At 38.5% G+C, this 20,991-nt stretch overlaps 1 protein-coding gene across 6 annotated transcripts in view; it reads right to left on the reverse strand.

Moving 5' to 3' along the window:
- NDUFAF5 (NADH:ubiquinone oxidoreductase complex assembly factor 5) overlaps positions 1-20,991 on the reverse strand; it is a 30,837-nt gene that overhangs the window by 3,843 nt on the left and 6,003 nt on the right. For 4 of the 6 annotated variants that reach the window (XR_011472105.1, XR_011472106.1, XR_011472107.1 and 1 more), the window contains exons 3-8: positions 17,775-17,838; positions 15,021-15,068; positions 13,527-13,630; positions 11,030-11,069; positions 7,897-8,094; positions 2,900-2,960 (exon numbers count right to left, since the gene is read on the reverse strand). Coding sequence is in view for 3 of the 6 variants with exons in the window: in XM_070419890.1 (XP_070275991.1) it covers positions 2,900-2,960; positions 7,897-8,094; positions 11,030-11,069; positions 13,527-13,630; positions 15,021-15,068; positions 17,775-17,838 (515 nt within the window). In the remaining 3 variants the exon portion in view is untranslated. Of the gene's footprint in view, positions 1-2,899; positions 2,961-7,896; positions 8,095-11,029; positions 11,070-13,526; positions 13,631-15,020; positions 15,069-17,774; positions 17,839-20,991 lie in introns of those variants that run through there. The other 2 variants (XM_070419891.1, XM_070419892.1) reach the window with 2 other exon arrangements.

Here is a 20,991-nt window from a genome sequence, read left to right on the forward strand (position 1 = left end):
CTCTTTGTGCCTCAATTTCCTCAGGCAGAACAAGAGAGGTTAACTATGGTAGCTCTAGTCTCACCTTCCTCATAAATATGTTCATAAACATAGCTGCAGGGTGAGCCCTCTGACACACTAACCTGATTGTCTTTCCTCTGTGCAAAATTCTTCCAAGACACTACCAGGCTCACATGAGAAAATCCAGAAGCCTCTGATGGCCTCTCCTGCATCATTTTCCATCATCCCCACATTCTACATGTTCAGGCAGTACTGCATTACTATACAGTTCCTTCACTAGGGAAGTGTGCACCCTCTTACATCTATACCTTTACACAGCCCACTTTCTTGGCTTGGGATGCAATGCCCGCCCTGCCCCAAGCCTGCACCCACTCCTTCATTCTCCTGGCAAGCCCATTTAGCTGAGGTGCTGCCTCTTCTGCAAAGCATCCCTGACTCCCTAAGAAGGTTTAGGGGCTTTTACTCGTTTCTCTCTGTATTGATCTCATTTTACAGCTAAATACAGATGTCTGTCTGTCCATAGAGCATAAGCTCCCTGACATCAGGAACTGTGTATTCCTATCATTGGCTCAGTGGTTGGCACATGGTAGATGCTCAATAAATGGTAAGTGAATGAATATAAACTCAATCAGTTAATGTTTGTATCTACTTTGTTAGATATCATTTTTACAAGTTATCTTGAAATAATTCCCCTTAAACCTCCTAAGAACAGGAAATATCTAAGACTAAAACACATGATTTGTGTAAAAGACTATACAGTAAAAATAGGGCATTGGCAAAGCCTCTTGAAGGTAAATAAAAGGCAACAGTTCCCCCAAATAATGACCAATTTAAAACCCAGGTTATCAACTGGGAGCGGGTATGAGTCAACCTTCTAGTGTATAGCTTCATTTGGATGATAGTTAAAAATAAAAGCCGCTGTACACTTAAGATTAGTGCATTTTACTGAACGTCCATCTAACTTCAATGAAAAAAACCCCACATAGATCAAATACCCAGTATAGGACTCTGGATTCAAATCATAACCCCAGACTTACTGTGATCACAGACAAGATACTTAACTTCCCGATGTCTCAATGTGCGCATGTGTAAAATTAGGATACTAGGAAATCTCAAAGAACTGCACCTGGCACAGAGTAAGTACTCTAGTTTCAAATCAGAGGGTCACAACCTCTTTCAATTGATAGGTCTAATTTCTAGTCTCTCTTTCCTTTCTTGAAATGAATCATGAGCATAGCATTTTTTGTGCAGCAGAACAAAAATAAATGCTATATTTGAAAAGTACCCTTATCATAACAGTGAATGATAAATTACCAGCATACCAACATCTCTCAAGCTTTCCAGTAAAGGGGCTCAGTGATCAGGGGGAGCCAAGTGTTCGGAGCAGGGCTCAGGAGGGAGTGTGTGAGTTATTACTGCTTCCCTGTCATGTTGGGCTGCACGCTAAGGCTGCCAGGCCCTGTACTGAAGTATAATAAATAAAGAATGACTATAATAGTAAGTTTTCCGCTACACGTCTTTCCCCTTGTGGTTCTCAAAGGAGGCTGGACAATGGCTCAAATGGATCTGTTACAAACGGGTAGCTACAAGAAGCAGTAGAATCAAGTAAGAGCATTCCAGCGCAAGAGTCAAGAAGGGAAGAGTTTAGCACCTAATTCTTCTACTAGGAGGTAAGTGTTGTCTTTTAGGCCTCCTTTTTCTCACTTGTAATGCAGAGATGTAGTAATTACCAGAGGGTGGTTGAGGGAAGCGAGTGCAATAACGCTTACAAAAAAACTAAGTTTGTAAACAAAGTATTTCTTTTTATAATCCTCTTGCTTTAAATCACTTTAAGTTTTCAGGATCCAGATGAAGGCTCCCTGGTTTCACACAACACGCCTTTAATCCATACAGCTTCCCCATTCATCAAACAGGTGTTTATGCCATTTGTGTAACAAAAGAATCCAACCTCACAGATGCTCACGGGGTTGCGGGTAAGTTAAGGCTCTCCAGAGAGAAAGTCACTTTTCCAGTAGCCCTCAGTGGTAGCTGTGTTTTTGCATACCTCACCTCTTTCATGGCCAAGGGCAGGGTCTGTGTCCTCGTAGCTGCTCCAAGCCTCTTCCAAGCCATTACTTCTCTGCCTATTAAAACCCTTACCCTGCTGACCCGCACCACTCCTGCTGCTGTCAGATATCAGGCTCCCAGGCCCTCCTGTCATTCACCTGGTTCAATTTCCCTCTGTGCACAAGTCCTGCCACCAGCACAGGTGATTTCACTGTTAATAACCGTCAAGTACCATGGCCTCTAAGATTTCTTAGTCTCCTCACCACCAATGGACTTCTCCATCACATCTACAACATGTTTCAAGATCATTAATTCAAATATCCCGTATGCTGACCATCTCCTGTGCTCCAGTGTTCTTGGTATTTCAACCACAATCACTCTCTGACCACCTTGGGATCACTTGTGCACGTCTCCTCTACTTTTTGCCAATCCATTAGCTTGTTCTTTTTTTCTTTCAAAGTACCGTTCCTTCCAGCTTAGATTATTTCAATTACACTCTTGGAATTATTTTTAAATTTTTCAATTACAGTGAACATTCAATATTAGATTATATTAGTTTCAAGTGTATTAGACATTTATATAGTTTAAGAAGTGATCCCGCCGATAACTCTAGTACCCACCTGGCATCATACATAGTTATTACAGTATTATTCACTATATTCCCTAAGTTATACTTTACACCCCACGACTATTTTGTAACTACCAATCTGTTCTTCTTAATCCCTTCGCCTTTTGCACCCATTTGTCTTTATGTCACTCTCAACTAGCAAAGTCCCAACCCAAACAAATTTAACTATCTGTTCTGTGCCTGGTGTTGTTGGAGAAAGTGTGAAAATGCTTTAAAGTGCCTTACCTTGTAAATCTTCCATCAATTCAAACATTCCAGGATAGTTAACTTGAATTTCATCAGTGTCCTATTTAAAAAGAAAATATTCATTTGACATTTATCACAAAAAAATAAAAGAAAAAAAATCCAGATTCAAAAGGCCACAGAGATTACCCAGACCAATCTCTCATGGTTAGCAGGACTCTAAGTTACAACTTTCTTCACAGATGTCATCTGGCTTATGTTTGATTTATGATGATTTCAAATTGCAGAATAAATATTTTCCATTTTAAGAGAACACATCCTAAAACTCTATCAACTGGTTCTAGTTCTTTCTCTGGGAACAACACAGAATCGGTCTGTTCTGTGCTCTCTGCAAACCATTACCCTCTTCTCCACATCTAAAAATTCTGCCAGGTGACTGTAGGGGAGCAGGATTTCACCCCAAAATATGTTTCTTTGGATTATGTTAGGTTGATTCTTTTTTAAAATCAAAAGGCTTCAGAAAAGCTTTTAACCTTAACTGCCTAAAAAGAAATAAAAAATGTATAGATAGAAAGAATGAGATAAATACAGAGCAGGTCACAAGTGAAAAGAAGTTTCCTCCTCCTTACTTCTGATACTCTGTTCCTCTCCCCAAAGATAACCTTTGTTAATTGTCATACATCCTTTCAGAACAATTTTTCCTCATAGACTCAAATACAATTATATCACTTAAAACCTACATATGCAACTATATATGTACTATGTGTACATACATACTAGTACATACTCTTTTCCTCTTTTTCTATATTGCACTCTTGAATCTTTTAGAAAATAACATCTTAGAGATCTTCCCCTATAGACATATATCTACTGCATTCCTTTTTAACAGCTGTGTACTATTTCATTAAAAAGATATGCTTTAATTTATTTAACCAGTTCTCTATTAATGGACATTGGGATTGTTTCAGTTTTTCTTTCTAATCCTCACCCGAGGATTTTTTTTTTTTTTATTACTGATTTTAGAGAGAGAGAAAGGGAGGGAGGGAGGGCAAGAAACATCCATGTGAGAAAAAAACATCAACCGGTTGCCTCCCACACGCTTCCCAACTGGGGATCAATCCAGCAACCTAGGTAAGTGTTCTGACCAAGAATAAACCTGCAAACTTTTGGTGTATGGGATGACGCTCCAACTAACTGAGGCCCCAGCCAGGGCTTACTTTTTTTTTTTTTTAAAGAAATGCATGAATCAGTTTGTGAACCTTTTAACAAGACAGTCCCCGGGTAATTCATTTCTTCTACATCTTTTTCTGTATTAAGAAACTATTTTTAAAAAGAGATCCTAAGATTAAAAACAAAATTTCTTCCAAGCTGATATGCAGCCATTAAGCAATATCCTTTGAAAACCTTCTTCAATGAAACAATCTAAAAGCACTATCTTCATCTCAAAGAGTACCACAATAGCTTTGTCAAAGGCCTCATTCAAATTAAGATGGACCACCTGCATTTTCTCCTCATATACTAGTCTGGCACTCAGTCCTACCTAAAAGGAAATGAGCTTCATTTAGAATGCCAAATGACTCTGAAAATAATTCACTAAGAGGGTCATATAAATGTAAATATAACTATTTGGCTTTAATTTAACTTGATTTCATTTAAAAATAGGAAACCATAGCAGTATAAAAGCAATATATCTAATGTTGTATGCAACATAAACCTGTATAATTGATTATATAAAAGCTTTTTTGGATGGGTTTTTTTAGAAAATGAATTAGAGTGCAATGTTAATACAGCACTTTAGAGACAGTGTACATGTCTCAAGGAACAAATTTATAGATTTATTATTAAATCAGCAACTCTCTAATTTTGTAAACTATAAAGAAGATTCTACACCAATATTTTTGTATTATATTAATGTTTAAGTTATTCAGTTCATGTTTGGAGAAGAACATGAAAATTATTCTGAATTAATAGATTTCCTAATTAAGAAAAATGTAGGCTTTTAAATGCTATGATATCAGGTTAAGCCTTTTTAGAAATCTTTCTAAAATGCACAATCCACTTGACAACCATGGAAAACCACGTGGACTAACCGAATTGTAACACAATATGGGAAGCAATTCTTAAGAGGGTGAACTATAAAGATAATCTTTAAACCAGTGGACTCTGACTTATTTCAGTCACAGTCCTCTCTCAAGATCTGATGAAATTACATACAAACAACAACAAAACCATGTTTCTTTACAACGTGGATCCTCTAGTTTACCGACAGGTCCCCTATAAATCCAAGAAAATCAAGCAGGGATTTCTGTTTTTCTTTTTTTTTTTTTTTTTTAAATATATTTTATTGATTTTTTACAGAGAGGAAGGGAGAGAGATAGAGAGTTAGAAACATCGATGGGAGAGAAATATCGACCAGCTGCCTCCTGCACATCTCCCACAGGGGATGTGCCCGCAACCCAGGTACATGCCCTTGACCAGAATCGAACCCGGGACCTTTCAGTCCGCAGGCCAACGCTCTATCCACTGAGCCAAACCGGTTTTGGCGATTTCTGTTTTTCTTACTGCTACATCCAAAGTATCTGGAATAGTGCCTGGCACAGAGAAAGTACTCAATAAATGTTTGTCATAAGATTGAATAAATAAATAAAAACACAATACAAGAACATTCATTTCAGAATTGTTTCTATAGGCCAAAGAACCAACAATAACAAAAAACTGGAACAAGCCCTAGCCGGTTTGGCTCAGTGGATAGAGCGTCGGCCTGCAGACTGAAGGGTCCCAGGTTCAATTCCGATCAAGGGCATGTACCTTGGTTGCTGGCACATCCCCAGTAGGGGGTGTGCAGGAGGCAGCTGATCAGCTGATCGATGTTTCTCTGTCACTGATGTTTCTAACTCTCTATCCCTCTCCCTTCCTCTCTGTAAAAAATCAATAAAATATATTTTTTAAAAAAACTGGAACAAACCTAAATTTAACTATTAAGGAAATAGTTAAATAAAACTTTGGTAGTCATACTAGAGCAGCGGTTCTCAACCTGTGGGTCACGACCCTTTCACAGGGGTTGCCTAAGACCATCAGAAAACATATATATAACTACATATTGTTTTTGTGATTAATCACTATGCTTTAATTATGTTCAATTTGTAACAATGTAATTGGGGGTCACCACAACATGAGGAACTGTATTAACGGGTCTCGGCATTAGGAATGTTGAGAACCACGGTACTAGAGAATAATGCGCAGAAGTTAGAGCAAATATATTCGTATTGATTTGGGAAACAATTTAAAATACTCCATTAAGAATGAAAAATAAGTTTCAGAAATATATACATATATTTGTATGTATGTCTATATATAGTATGGTAGAGTATTTATTATTTTTAAAAATCTGGAACTTTACACACAAAACTGATGACGATAGCTACTTCTAGATCTCAAATGTGGTTTGAAGGCCCTTTCGAGGCTTCAATGAAGTCAAACTATTTTCATAATTATACTAAAATGCCATCTGACTTTTTCATCTTCCATTCTCTCATAAGAATACAATGGGATTTTTCAGAAGTTACATGACATGATATTGCAATTGATGTAAATGCAGAGCAAACATGAGAATCTAGATTTTATTATGCCGTACATTAAAGAAATATGTAAAACTGCATATAAAAGACAGTAATGGCGTCTTTCAGAATTACTCTGTTATTGAAAGGAGTTGGAAGGGGGTAATCGTTTTCTCTACAGATGACCCCCTGTTGGAAGCCTTAGCCTGGAAAGTGCCAAGGGAGGATGAGGGGGAAAGAGGAAGGCAGAAGCTGAAGGCGGCCCGCCCTTGTTTCTCGGAATTCTGACATAGGGAAGTTTGCTGAAGGTGGCCACTCCTAATTGTTCCTTGATCTTTCTAAACAAGTCTGTTCAGGAGCAGACCCTTGGTGTTTACCGGAATCTTTATGTTTAATCTTTAGGTGTCCTTGCTTAAAGGACACTGCAGACACATATGTCCTCCCAAGATTACTTACCCTACTGATTGTATCTAAAAGATAAACTTTATCTCAAAAGTGTTTATCTGAAGAGGCAGGCGATTGAGGCTGTCTGGTTCCTATAGTCAGGCAGTCCCTTAGCCCTCTCTTTCACAGCAATCATGTGTCAGAGTAATCATTCATCCATCGCTCAGGGTCCGCTGGTCAGCCCTGGCACCTATCATTGGGAATGCTCTAATACTCACATTACACCGACCTCTGCATTTGAAGATTCTATAGAGCAGTATGTCTTAGAAAATAGCCTCCTTAATGAACCAAATAAACTGATGATCAAAAATAGACCCAGAGACATAGAAACATGTACAAACTGTCAAACCTCAGAGGGAAGGCAAAAGAGGGTGGGTGGGAAGAGATCAACCAATGAACTTGTATGCATATATGCATAACTTGTGGACACAGATAATGGGTGGTAAGGGCCAGGGCGGGGGAGGGAGGCAGCAGGCTAGAAGAGGTTAATGGGGGGAAAAGGAGGACCTATGTAATACTTTCAACAGTAAAGATTTTTTTTAAAAAGAAAATAACCTCCTTGTTAACTGAGGTACATAGTTTTTGAGCTACTATTCAGATAACAAATACTAAACATTTTACATTCCTATCTTGTGTCAATCAATATGTATTTATACACACTAAACTTAAAAAGAGAGAGATAGCCTTGACTGAGTGGCTCAGTTGATTGGAGCATCGTCTTGTACACCAAAAGACTGTGGGTTTGATTCCCATTCAGAGCACATACCTAGGTTGCTGGTTCAATCCTCAGATGGGGCACATTTGGGAGGAAACCTATCGATGCTTCTCTCTCTCCCCCTTCCTCTCTCTCTAAAGTCAATTTTAAGATAAACAAACAAACATATCCTTGGATGAGGATTTAAAAACAGAAGAGAGCAATAGAAAAAGTGCCAAAACCTTCCAATAATGCTATTAATACCTATAGTTGTCTACCTTTAAAATGAGAAGCTATTTCTGAACTATGTAATTACTGGGTTACTCGAGACTCCGGATAGTTACCACAGTCAGTGTATTAAAGCCAGCTCTCCCGAGCAGATGTCCCAGGTCATTGACAGCAGTGAAAGGAGAAATGTGTGGAGAAAATCCTCCTTCCCTTTCTGTTTCTGCTAACTGTAATGAACACCGAAGTTCATAGAGGGTGTCGCCCCCAAACATCGCACCAATAAAAACTCCATCTGGTTTTAAAACATAATGAATCTGTAATAAATACAAGACAACAAAACTTTTCAAAATGTTATATATAAAAATGGTAAAAGAATAAATATATGGTGTCTAAATCAATATCTTGTGATTACATTCTTATTCTGTCAAATTAATGATCAGATGATTTAATAAATAACACCTAAGGCAACAACTACCAGAAAGGCATTATACTTAACATTGTTCTAAAGATAGACAATACATGTATTAATAGTATTAGTATCTGTAAAATGTTATGTTTTCAAATTTTTTACTAATAGAAAACTTATTTTTATATTCAGAAAAATAACAAAAGAAAAAAGTATATAGTGTAGCAGATTGCAAAAGTCACAATTCCCTCTGTGTCTGTGTCCTCTGAAATGCCATTCTGTAACAGCTCCCATCAAGAGATGGAGTCTACTTCCCCACTCCTTGAATCGGGCTGGCCTGTGACTTGCTTTGGCCAAAGCAAGGGCAAGTGACAGTGTGTCAGTGTCAAACTGAGGTCTCAAATGGCCTTACATGCTTCTATCTGCTCTCTTGGAGCCCCGTGTGGCTACCATGTGGTGAACAAGCTAGCCTGAGGAGCAGCGGTAAGCCAGGCATCCCAGCTCAGGCCATTCTTGACCACCAAGATCCAAGACAATCTAGTAGCGGAGCACAGACACATGGGTGAGCCACATCAGAACCAGAAGAGATTCCTAAGTCCAGCCCAAATTCCCAACCCACAAAAATCACAAGACACATAAATTGTTGTTTTAAATCACTAAACTGGGGTGGCTTGATATGCAGAAAAAGCTAATTTATAAAGAAACCATTATGATTCACAACATTAACCTGGAAACACATTAGCTTTCCTTCAGGAGAAGTAACTAACTTTCTTTCTAGCTTGAGAACAAAAACATTTTAATTGGTATCTTAAGCAAAGTAGTGGCTAGAAGGAATTCCAGAATCACCAATGTTTACTCATGACCCTCTTAGACCTACAATCGGTAACTAGCTTTATTCTCTACAATGAGGAACATCACAGGAAAGGATAGATTCTGAAGTAAACCAGGACCCAAATCACAGCAGGCTCTTCTAATCAGAGTATCCATCTTGAATTTATATTAAATATATTATTTAATTATATATTTTATATTATAAAATATAAAAAAAATTATTATAAAACATGAAGCAATTACAAAACACTACTAGTATATAAGCAAACTGCAAAATCCTTGGTTTCTTCCCTTTTGTCCCTTTAGAGTTACTTCCTTCTCTAGTCACCAGACTCTAACATAGCAAGTATCTAATATTCAGTCCTGAGCTTCTGCAGCTTCTCTCTACCTCAGAGGGCTTATCAATTCCCATGGATTTCACAAGGATTATTTTCCAAACCTTATGTTTAGCTTGTAGATCTTCTTAGAACTCTAAATTCATCTTCAACTTACTGTGCCATGAACATTTGTCTCCTGGCAAACTCACTCCCCAGCACATCCAACACATATTAGTTCTTAAACCAACTCCCCTTTACAATTGCCACATTTCTGTTCATTATTTTCTATTCCCTTTATCCGATCACTATCATTTTTCCTTCTACTTTTACTAATTATTCTCCCAGGTATCCAGACTCAAAACTTTAACTCCTCTCTCTATTAGATCTTCAGATCTAACCAGCCACTAAACTGTGGATTCTTCCTTTGCAGAGTCCTAAATACCTCTCTCTTCCTTTTCACTCCTATCATTCCCACCTAGGTTTAGCTTATCTCATGCCAGGAACACTGAAACAATCTCACTTCAATTGAACCAACTTCTGGCATCAGCTTTCTAATCAACAAAAGGAAGACATCTTGCAGTTATTTAACACATATAAAAGAATACAATGATTGGCAAATGGGATGTGCTTCACATATGGTAGTTATTATCCTGCCATCCAGTTGTTTAATCATGTCACCTTCCTCTTCAAAATTCTCCAGTGACTCTGAACTGCCTAAAGTATAAACTCCAAATTCCTTATTCTGTCACCCAAGTCCTCCCAAATCTGGTCCCAGTATACCTCACCTCCAAGCACTATGCTAATCCTCCAAAGAGGCTTCCTCTTGGTCCTTTCATGCTCCTGGGCTCTTGTACCTGGCACCTATCCTGATTCTGCCTTTCTGGAATGTCTTCCCACTCCAAACCTAACCTACCCTCTAAGGACCTGTTCAAGTAATTCCTTCCTCTTGAAGCTTTCTTGGCAGATCCAAGCCAGAGTGATCTGCTTTTTACCTACCACTCAGCTATTCGCTGATAAATATCAACCAACCAACATCTACCGAGAACTCTCTAAGTATAGGCATGAGGAAGATACAAATATAAATAAATAAGTTCATACTAACAAAAAATTTATAGGCAATTAAGGAGGAAAAAACCCCAATCAGAAAAAGTCTTGCAATATCAATATTACCTTGCACAAGTTACTAGAGTCTTCATAAATATTTAAATATCTCCATACTAGATTTTTTGAATTGGCAGGGTGAAGGGAAATCATCCAATGCATTTTTTTTTATATATATATTTTATTGATTTTTTACAGAGAGGAAGGGAGAGGGATAGAGAGTTAGAAACATCGATGAGAGAGAAGCATCGATCAGCTGCCTCCTGCACACCCCCCACTGGGGATGTGCCTGCAACCAAGGTACATGCCCTTGACCGGAATCGAACCCGGGACCATTCAGTCCGCAGTCCGACGCTCCATCCAGTGAGCCAAACCAGCTAGGGCCATCCAATGCATTTAATATGTCAAAGGGCACCAAGCATATCCAGCCCACAGAATATAATAAATACTTAATTGATTTGCTTCAATTTCCAATTGTCAGATGTATAAAATGGAAAACATTTATAAGTTTCCATGTGAAAACAGAAACATCTATAAGTTTCTAATAATAAATAGAATAACACATGCTACTGGAATCAACATTAAATTTCTTACCTGTTCAAGTGCTCGAGGAAGGTCATTCACCCAGTGCAAACTAAAACATGAAAACACGTATTTGTTCTAGCTTAATTCATATAATTAATTAGTATAAGTATCACTAATATAATGACAAACCACAAAAAAAGAGTTAATTTTAAGTTTAAAATTGCATATCAAAATTTACTGATTGATCTTATACAGGTTTTTAAAAATATGCCCAGGGAAAACTTTCTTTCTGTCACACTAGAAAATGTGATAGTATTTCACTTTGTCAATATGATTATATGTGCAATTATTCTTCGCTGAATAAAGTAAAAGTAAATTTTTCAAATAAGACATACAAATGGCCAACAGGTATTTGAAAAGATGCTCAACATCACTAATCATTAGGGAAATGCAAATCATTTGAGTTATCAACACCTTATATCTATTAGCATAGCCATTATGAAAAAAACAAGAGACAACAAATGCTGGCAAAAATGTGCAGTAAAGGGAACTCTTGTACACTATTGGTAGGAATGTAAACTGGTACAGCCACCATGAAATAGTATAGAGGTTCCTCAAAAAAATTAAAAATTGAACTACCATATAACCCAAAGGAATTCTAGGTATATATCTGAAGGAAATAAAAACACTTTTTATTTCAAAGAGATACCTGCACGTCCATGTTCAGTGCAGCATTATTCACAACAGTCAAGACGTGGAAACAACATAAGTGTCTTGCAGAAAAAAGGTTCCCCACCCCTGCCTTAGACCAAGCCTCTGTAATGTTTTTCATTTCATGACAGATTCTGAATACTTTTCTAAGTTTGCTCAGCACACCTCAATAAACAGGGAAGAAGTTACAAACTGACTGAAAAAAACAGCAGAGGTGCCCAGCCAGTATGGCTCAGTACTTGAGTGTGGACTTATGAACAAGGAGTACTTGAGTGTGGACTTATGATCAAGCCCAGGTTGTGGGCTTGATCCCCAGTAGGGGGCATGCAGGAGGTGGCAGATCAATGATTCTCTCTCATCATTGATGTTTCTATCTCTCTCTCCTTTCCTCTCTGAAATCAATAAACATATATTTAAAATGAAAGAAAAGAAAAGAAAAGAAAAGAAAAGAAAAGAAAAGAAGAGAAAGGAAGGAAGGAAGGAAGGAAGGAAGGAAGGAAGGAAGGAAGGAAGGAAAGGAAAGGAAACAGCAAAGGTAAACAACTCTCCCAGTTTGCCTAGGACTGAGGAGTGTTCAGAGACACAGGCTTTCTAGTGCTAACACTGGCAAAGAATGAGCAAACTGTGATGACTGTCCACCCATTTTAAAAAAAACTATCAAAAGGGTTGTATTGAGCATGTTGAATCTTTGAAAGAAAATCTGACTATAATAAGTCAGGAGAAATAAGGAACCGCATAGAATATTTTACTTTCTCTATTAGACACTAAGGACAGGATCCCTGTCTGAATTCAGTTTGGTATTCCCCCAAAAGCATCTAGCTCACTGCCTTGCATATTATAATCTACTAGAGGCCCGGTGCATGAAAATTCATGCACTGGAGGGGGGGTCCCTCAGTCCGGCCTGCCCCCTCTCATAGTCCGGGAGCCCTCAGGGGCGGGAGACAACCTCAGGGGAAGGCAACGCCCCCATCACACCTCTGCTGCTGCCACTGCTGGCAGCACAAGCCTCGGCTGGCCCTGGTTACCTGAGCCTCAGGTGGCCCTGGGCAGCTGGGCAGCCACCATCCAGGGCTTGCCTGCACCTCAGGCCAGCCCTGGGTGGTTGGGGGGCTGAGGGGAATGGGTGCCGCCATCCTGTGGCTGTGGGCCATCTTTGAGGGCGTTGCAGTCAATTAGCATATTCCCTCCTTACTGGCTGTGGGCGCCGCCATCTTTGTGATGGTGTGAGGGTCAATTCGCATATTTCCGCTTTATTATATAGGATTCAATAAATATTTATAATATATGTTTGTATAGTAAGTGTGGAAAGTCATGGTAGAAAGAACAAAGGGGAAAAGTAATCCTGAGGACTATATTTTTATGTAGAAAAAGAATTAAAATAGAAGGAAATGCTAGCTTTTCCTTATTTACCAGAATCTATATATATAAAAGGCTAAGCAACTGTCCAACCAATAGTTATGACACGCAAGGATCCAGGGGGCAGACGCTCACAGCAGGAGCTGTTGAGCTGCGGTGACTTGGCAGCTGTGGTTCTCGGGTGATGAACCCAGAACCAGAGAGGAGGGAGTCCAATTCCGGGGTGCATCACCCAATCCCCACAGGCCAGGCCAAGGGACCCCACCTGTGCATGAACCCATGCACTGGGCCTCTAGTGAGTTTATGAAAGTTGAGGTACTATATCATATTATCTCCACTAGGGAGCCGATATCCACAATCCTTTACCAGAGAAATCATACAGTTTATAAACAAAGAAAACCAGGTTTGTGACTTTAAAAATAAAAGGCATTAAGAATTTACTCTCGTATCTATTTTACTTATAATATCTATTTTTTAAAAGTACAAATGGATTACCAACCTTAAACTGCTAACCACCAGGTCAAATGTATTTTCTCTGAAAGGAAGGAATTCTTCATCAGCTAAAACAGTGACAGTAGGAATTTCCGTTTCTAAGGTATTTTTCTAATGGTTAAAAAATAGAAATTCAAAAACACATTTATAAAATCTCAATTAATATAATCACTGTTTGTTAAACCTAAGTCATTTTATATTTCTTGTCAGTTTCTATCCCTTCTGGGGGAAATAAGGGAGCTACAAAGAAGGCACTCAAAAAATATTTCTTAAATTACACTTAAGACCAGTCAAAAAAATGGTTAGCTGGTTGGCAAAACATAAATAGGACACTTATCTCACACCAAAACAAATCTCAGAAAGCTAAAAGTTTAAGTGGAATAACTGAAGCCACAGAAGTACTACATGAAAATATTGGTGAACATTTTATACTCTTTGATGAAAATGCATAAGTAAACATGACTCAAAAGGTAGACACTAAAAAGGAAAAGACTGATATATTTGATGATAAATGAATCAAAAACTTCTAAAAAGCAATAAAAAATGTAAACAACACACTTGGGGAAATATTTATGACATATATAATGAACGATTAATATCCCTAAAAAATAAGCTAGAATAAAAACCACTTAGGATAAAAACATGTCAAGAGTAAAGCAGATAAAGGACAGGTACAGACACATCACAAAATTATAAAATTTACAAATTAAGAAATACTAATAGCCAAATATCAGTAGCCAAAAGACATCAACAGTGATTTGGTTGTACTAGTCATCAAAGAAACGCAAATAAAAATAACAAGATTCTACTTTCTGTCTATCAGATTGACAAAGACAAAACAACTGGACCAATGTTGCCAAAGAGGAGAAAAGAGTACTTTCATTTAAAGTACTCTTAAATGAAAAAAATAAATAAATAAAGTACTCTTAAATGGTTATTCAATCTTCCTAAGGTCTATCTGGAATCCATAAATTCTATTACTAGGAATTTATTGCCAGGGAGAAAATAAATAAAACACACAAGTTGCTTTATATGATTACGTTCATCACAGTGTTGGTTATTAAGAAACTAGAAATATAACTGTACTACAATACAAATTTAGCTAAATAAACCATGGAATATTCATATATTGGAATACTATATAGCCAATTTAAAAGACAGTATGTGTATGTCATTCACTGATATAAAAGAATGATAGTCTGTGAAAACATAGTATGTTAGCATAATATCGTTTGTATAAAACTGTACTGGGGACAGTTAAACATCTACAAAGACGGAGACCAAAATGTCACCAGTAGATGCCTCTGAGTGATGGATCTAGGGTGATTTTTTTCCTTTTTTCCTTTATAGTTCCTGTATTATTTAGTTCTTTTTTGTGTTATTATTTATAATCAGAAAAAAAGAGTTATTTTCATCTCAAAGGAAATAAAAATAAAGAAACAAAGAACTAAAAATCAAACCAGGAGACCAAAAACCAATAATGTGTTAAAAAGCTACCTACCAAAGCATTTTCTGCTATGTCCGCTTGGAAAAACTTTCCAACTGTTTCCTGCAATAAAACAATTAAAGCTGATCCAATGTTACAAAAACAAACAAACAAAAATCCAGTAACAATAAAACAAATGTTGAAATTTCTAAAGGAGAATGTGATAGTTACAGATTTATTTTTAGCTGTGTAAGGATATTTTTCTGCATAAAAGTATTATGGTGCAAATACCTAAATAACACATATTAAGTTACAAAGATTTAAATATATGCACCCAACCTTAAACTTAATATATTTATATTTAATTAAATAAAGGACACAGGTGTAACTAATCAACATCCTTAATTTACTCCACTGGGTTAGGCATATGTATTAACTTTTCCAAAGCATAATATGCCCTGAGCTAGTCCCCACTCTTCTTATGCCACAAAAGGCTTGCATTGGTTTTCCAGACTTTTAGTTGTTCATTCGGAGCTTACAGAGTAAAGAAAGATTTATATTGAGGGGGGAGAGGGAAGAGAATAAGTGCCTTTCTTTTCTCTGTTTCACTTATCTTCCCTTCCTTCAAAGAGGAAAGGATACCATATTTCTTTCCAATTAACACCTCCATGTTCTCTTTTCTCTAGGATCCAGCTCCCTCCATTACTATCTCTACCCATCTTCAATTTCTATCTTCTTGAAATAGCAGATGCCTCCCAATCTTAAAAAATCTCCTCTAACCACCTTAAAGTTGTTTTGTTTGTAATCCATAATCCCACTTCTTACTAATGTCTTTCTCCTCAATTTCCACTTTCACTGCTCTATGAAGACGATTTCACTAACAACCTAAGCACCAACTGTCTGTTCTCAGTCCTACTTCACTTTACCTGTTAATGGTCTCCTAGAAACATCACTGCTTTCTACTCTTGTTCCCCTCCTCTGCTAGATATGTTGATCCTTTCCACTTCACCCACATCCCCTTCTTAAAGAACTTCCCTGAAAAAAATAAAAAAATAAAGAACTTCCCTTCCCACAACTTGGAAAGGTCAGCCTACAGTTACCTGGCCACCTGAGGACAACTGGTATGCAGGTGAATGTTTAACTACAAGCTCTCCAAAAAAGGGGGCCCTGAGTTGTAGTGTTTGCCAATTTCCATGGTGTAACTACTCCAATAGAGGATTTCATGCCTCCAACATGATGGAGCTAAATGTGGAATTGGGAAGAGATGTTACACAATAGGCTTTCACAAGCCAGCTCCAGTACACTAATGCCAGGGGTGAAAATTAGGCCAACCAGACTATCTATCCCTGCCTTTCACTCAAAAATGTAAACTAAGAGATTGAAGTCATCGTAGAAGTCCCCAGAGTTGGAATAGCATGTAGACTTGGGGTGGAAGCAATGGAGTGCTGGTAAATATTTAATAACTGGCAGTTGGTTGGGGACTGCTTAGTAGCATTTGCCAACTTACATGGTGCAAATACTCCCACAATGGCTGATTTCAAACTATCAATACGATGTCACTGAACACGGAGTTGGGAAGAGATGCTAACAATCAGCCCTCATGAGCAAGTGTGAGCTAACTCCAGTACACCACTGGGTGTAGGTTACTCATATCAGGGCCACATGCACTGATGAACACCAGGGATAGAAGAGGTCAATGTGGGGGAATGGGAGGCATAAGTAATACTTTCAACAATAAAGATTTTTTAAAGATATTTTAAAAAGAGGAATCAATGAATAAGTCTTTTAGTCTGAGCAACTAGAAGAATTGATTTGACATTCCCACCATATCTAATCGGTCATCAAGTTTTGTGGATTCTACTAGGTCTCTTTCATACAACCCTTCCTTTATATCTTGCAGCCTCCATACAGGTGGCAGGTCTTTAACTCTCCTGTCTGCATTGCCTTTAACACAGCCCTCTAACTGGTCTATTTCTTATTATCTTCCTTCTTCAATCCTTCTTGCATACCATCCTAAAATTAACCTTCCTTAAACATCCCTATAACGCACCCTACAGTATTCTACCTCTGTGCGTTTCCTCCTGCCATGCCTTTACTTCCAATGCCTATAAAACACCAGTTCAGTTTCTTTTAAATCCCAAATCAGATTCTGTACCCTTTTAGAAGTCTTTGACCACATGAACCCTTACTGATATTTTCTTTCCCTTAACTCCTGTTGCAGTGTAATAATTCTACCATTTCTGTGGCATTTACTACTATCAACAACAGGGGAGCCTCACACATATCCCTACCTGTGTCCTGACTCAAGTGTATGTTTTTTTCTACTGTAAGTAGATTTTATATAAAAATCCCACTTTAATCTGTATCCAACAGTGGCTTATATATAGGGATTAAACCAATAAATAAATGTATTTATGGTTGAATTAGAAAGTGCAAAATAAAATGGTATAAACATTAATAAAGGATACTTATCACAATGAAATTAATATTTTTCCTAGCTAAAATATTAGCTTAATCACATTCTTTAAATGAATGTCAATTGGATTTTATTGAGAATTATTAAAAACATATGCACAAAGTAGAAATAAAGAGCAACATATCTTATATACATTTAAAAAGCTGTCATTGGGAGCACTGTATAAAATAGATTCAAAGTAAAGAAAAACAACTTTAAGGAAAAATACTTAAGAGGGGACACAAAACAACCATTAGTTAAACCACTTAAAAAAATTAGCAATTCTGATATAATCCACATATAACTGATTAAGAAATTCTTTCCTTAAAATCAGCCAATTTTATTTCTCAAAGTAAATTAAATAATAAATATACCTTATTTAAATTTTGTGCTATGTAACCTCTTCCACAACCAACATCCAAAGCAAGGGGAAAATCTCTAAAAAACAGACACAGAAGTTATGTTTTGTCTGTAATAATATAGTCCATAAAATAATTATTAAGATCTAATTTTGCTTATAATTCACTAAGAACTAATTTGTAAGTGAATGCAACTTTCAAAAAGTATTATCATCTCTCTTTTCTGCCTTGCAAGTTATAAGTACCAGAAAACATACCAGACAGAGAAAGTCTATCTGGTCCAGCCATTCACAGGATCTCACAGTCAACTGGTTTTCCATATGGAATCCATGACATGGATTCAAAGAACAGATTTAGTGAGTGTGTTTTAATTTGATAATATATGCAGATAAAGAGTAAAAAGAAGTTAATGTAGATTAACATGAGCCCAGCTGGTGTTGCTCAGTGGTTGAGCATCGACATATGAACCAGGATGGGAGGTCACGGTTCAATTCCCAAGTTGCGGGCTCAATCCCCAGTATGGGCTATGCAGCAGGCAGCCAATCAATGCTTCTCTCTCATCATTGACTAGAGGCCCGGTGCACGAACTTCGTGCACTTGCGGGGGGTGGGGGGATCCTCAGCCCAGCCTGCGTGCTCTCACAGTTCAGAAGCCCTCAGGGGATGTCCGACTGATGGCTTAGGCCCGCTCCCCACGGGGTGCGGACCTAAGCCAGCAGTTGGACTCCTTAGCATTGCTGTGGAGGCAGGAGAGGCTCCCACCACTGCCACTGTACTCACCAGCCATGAGCCCAGCTTCTGGCTGAGCGGTGCTCCCTCTGTGGGAACGCACTGACCACCAGGGGGCAACTCCTGCGTTGAGTGTCTGCCCCCTGGTGGTCAGTGAGCATCATAGTGACCGGTCATTCCGTGGTTGGGCTGAAACTGGCTCTCCAACATCCCCCAAGGGGTCCCAGATTGGGAGAGGGTGCAGGCCAGGCCAAGGGACCCCACCGGTGCACAATCGGGGCCAGGGAGAGACACGGGAGGTTGGCCAGCCAGGGAGGGACTGTGGGAGGGCTCTAGGGCGTGTCCAGCCCGTCTCTCTCAGTCCCGATTGGCTGGACCCCAGCAGCAAGCTAACCTACTGGTTGGAGCATTTGCCCCCTGGTGGTCACTGCACGTCATAGGGAGCGGTTGAGTGGCCTTAGCATATCGTTAGCATATTACACTTTGATTGGTTGAACGGCCGACTGGTCGACTGCACACTTAGCATATTAGGCTTTTGTTATATAGGATGTTTCTATCTCTCCCTTTACCTTTCTCTCTGAAATCAATAAAAATATATATATTTTTAAAACCCCACAAAAATATTACACATACCTATCAGGAACATACTAATTACTTCTACTTCTCATGACTTAGGTATCATCATATGAAATACCATGAAATACCATATGTTAAACTAAAAACAAAAACACCAACTAAATAATACCTCACTTTTATTGCAGTCTTACCTGGTTCAGAAGTATGCTAACTGTTCAGAGTTCAGTAAGTTAACCCAAGGTCATACAACTAAAAAGCAGCAAAACTTGAATTTGGTCAGTTTGAATCCTTAACCAGAACCATTATCCCCTGTACTATGCTGTCTTCTCAAAATATACCATGTCATACTAAATCAGGACACATTTAATTGTAGGCCATAGGCTTATGAAAAATTTGTGACAAGAAAACTTAAAATTTTACTCACTAATAACATTTTTCCTATTGGAACCAAAAGAGTCCCTTTTCAAGTTCTGTTGAAACATATGTCAAAAATATATAACACCAGTACACAATAGGAGAACCACCGGTGAAAGAGAACCATTTATTTACCTAATATCCTCTATCTTGATTATGAACACAGGTAGTGTGGCACTGAGAAGTACACAGGCTTTGAAACCAGAAAGACATGAGTTACAATTCTGGGCCTGCAATTTACTGGCTCTGTGACCAGAAACAAGTGATTTGATCTTGCTGTATCTCAGTTTCTCCAAGCATAAAATGGAAAAGTTATTATCTCCCTCAGGGTTGGTGTAAAATTTTTAGTAAACAGTACATATAAAGTATTTAAGCCAGTACAAATGCTCAGCAGAAGTTAGTTATGAGTTATGATTATCACTAATTAAAACAGTATTAAGTGAGCCTCAGATAATGCAAATAAGACCTTTACTAGTAATAATCTGTGTGGTTCGTGGACACAGACAGTAGTGGGGCGAAGACCTGGGGAGGGGAAGGGAGTGGAGAGGATGGGGGTCAATGGCGGGAGGTGATGAAAGGAGGACATCTGTAATACTTTCAACAATAAAGATAAATTTAAAAAAATAATCTGTGGGTTAGTTTTTAAAAATCATCACAAGATTATTGCTGACAATATAAACTACTCTTTCTAATGCCAGAACATTAGCATAAGGACATTTAGACTGGTATTTTAAACTAGTGTCCTGGTGCACGTATTCATGCACATTGAAAGGAAATTAACTAGAAGAAATACTTTAATATCGCTATTCGCGTCTTGCTAATGAAAAGAAAATAGGATTCTACCAAGTCTCCTATCTACCTACTCCAGGACTTCTGTGAGGATCAAAAGAGATGAGGCATGGGAAAATGCTTCACAAACATTTGGTTAAACTGTAAAATGTTTGCACCTGGCTATAAAGCAAGTTGGGTTCCTGGGCTAAAGGAACTAAACTCCAAGGAGGCTAGTCGCTAGGGAGAGGAAGATGGGCGTTGCTATGTGATGTCATTACCTGGCACCCACAGCCACTGTTTCCAGGCTGGGCTGAGCTGTGGGCCACATTTTATGTCATTGGGTCTTGGCGGCAATGACTGCGATTTGATGGGGTGTCGCTCTGGTGTGGTGGCGGGGCCATGTCCCACTTGGGGAAAGCCGAGTGTTGGTTTGTCGGCGCCAGATCTGCGGTGCAGTTTATTTTTAAACTAGAGGCCCAGTGCATGAAATTCATGCATGGGTAGGGTCCCTTAGCGGCTGCTGGCTGTCGACTACTGGCTGGGGCCTCCCTTCCCCAGCTGCCGGCTGCCAGCCAGGGCCTTCCTTCATTCCACACCACCCCCTGGTGGTCAGTGCCTGTCTAACTTCCGGTCGGTCGAACTCCCGCCATAAGAACAATTTGCATATTAGCCTTTTATTATATAGGATGGCCAGTGCATGTCATGGCAGCTCCTGTGTTGAGCGTCTTCCCCCTGGTGGTCAG

This window comes from Myotis yumanensis, unplaced genomic scaffold, assembly GCF_028538775.1.
Source record: "Myotis yumanensis isolate MYYU_CA2020_CCGP unplaced genomic scaffold, mMyoYum1.0.hap1 SCAF_7, whole genome shotgun sequence".
Taxonomy (NCBI): domain Eukaryota; kingdom Metazoa; phylum Chordata; class Mammalia; order Chiroptera; family Vespertilionidae; genus Myotis; species Myotis yumanensis.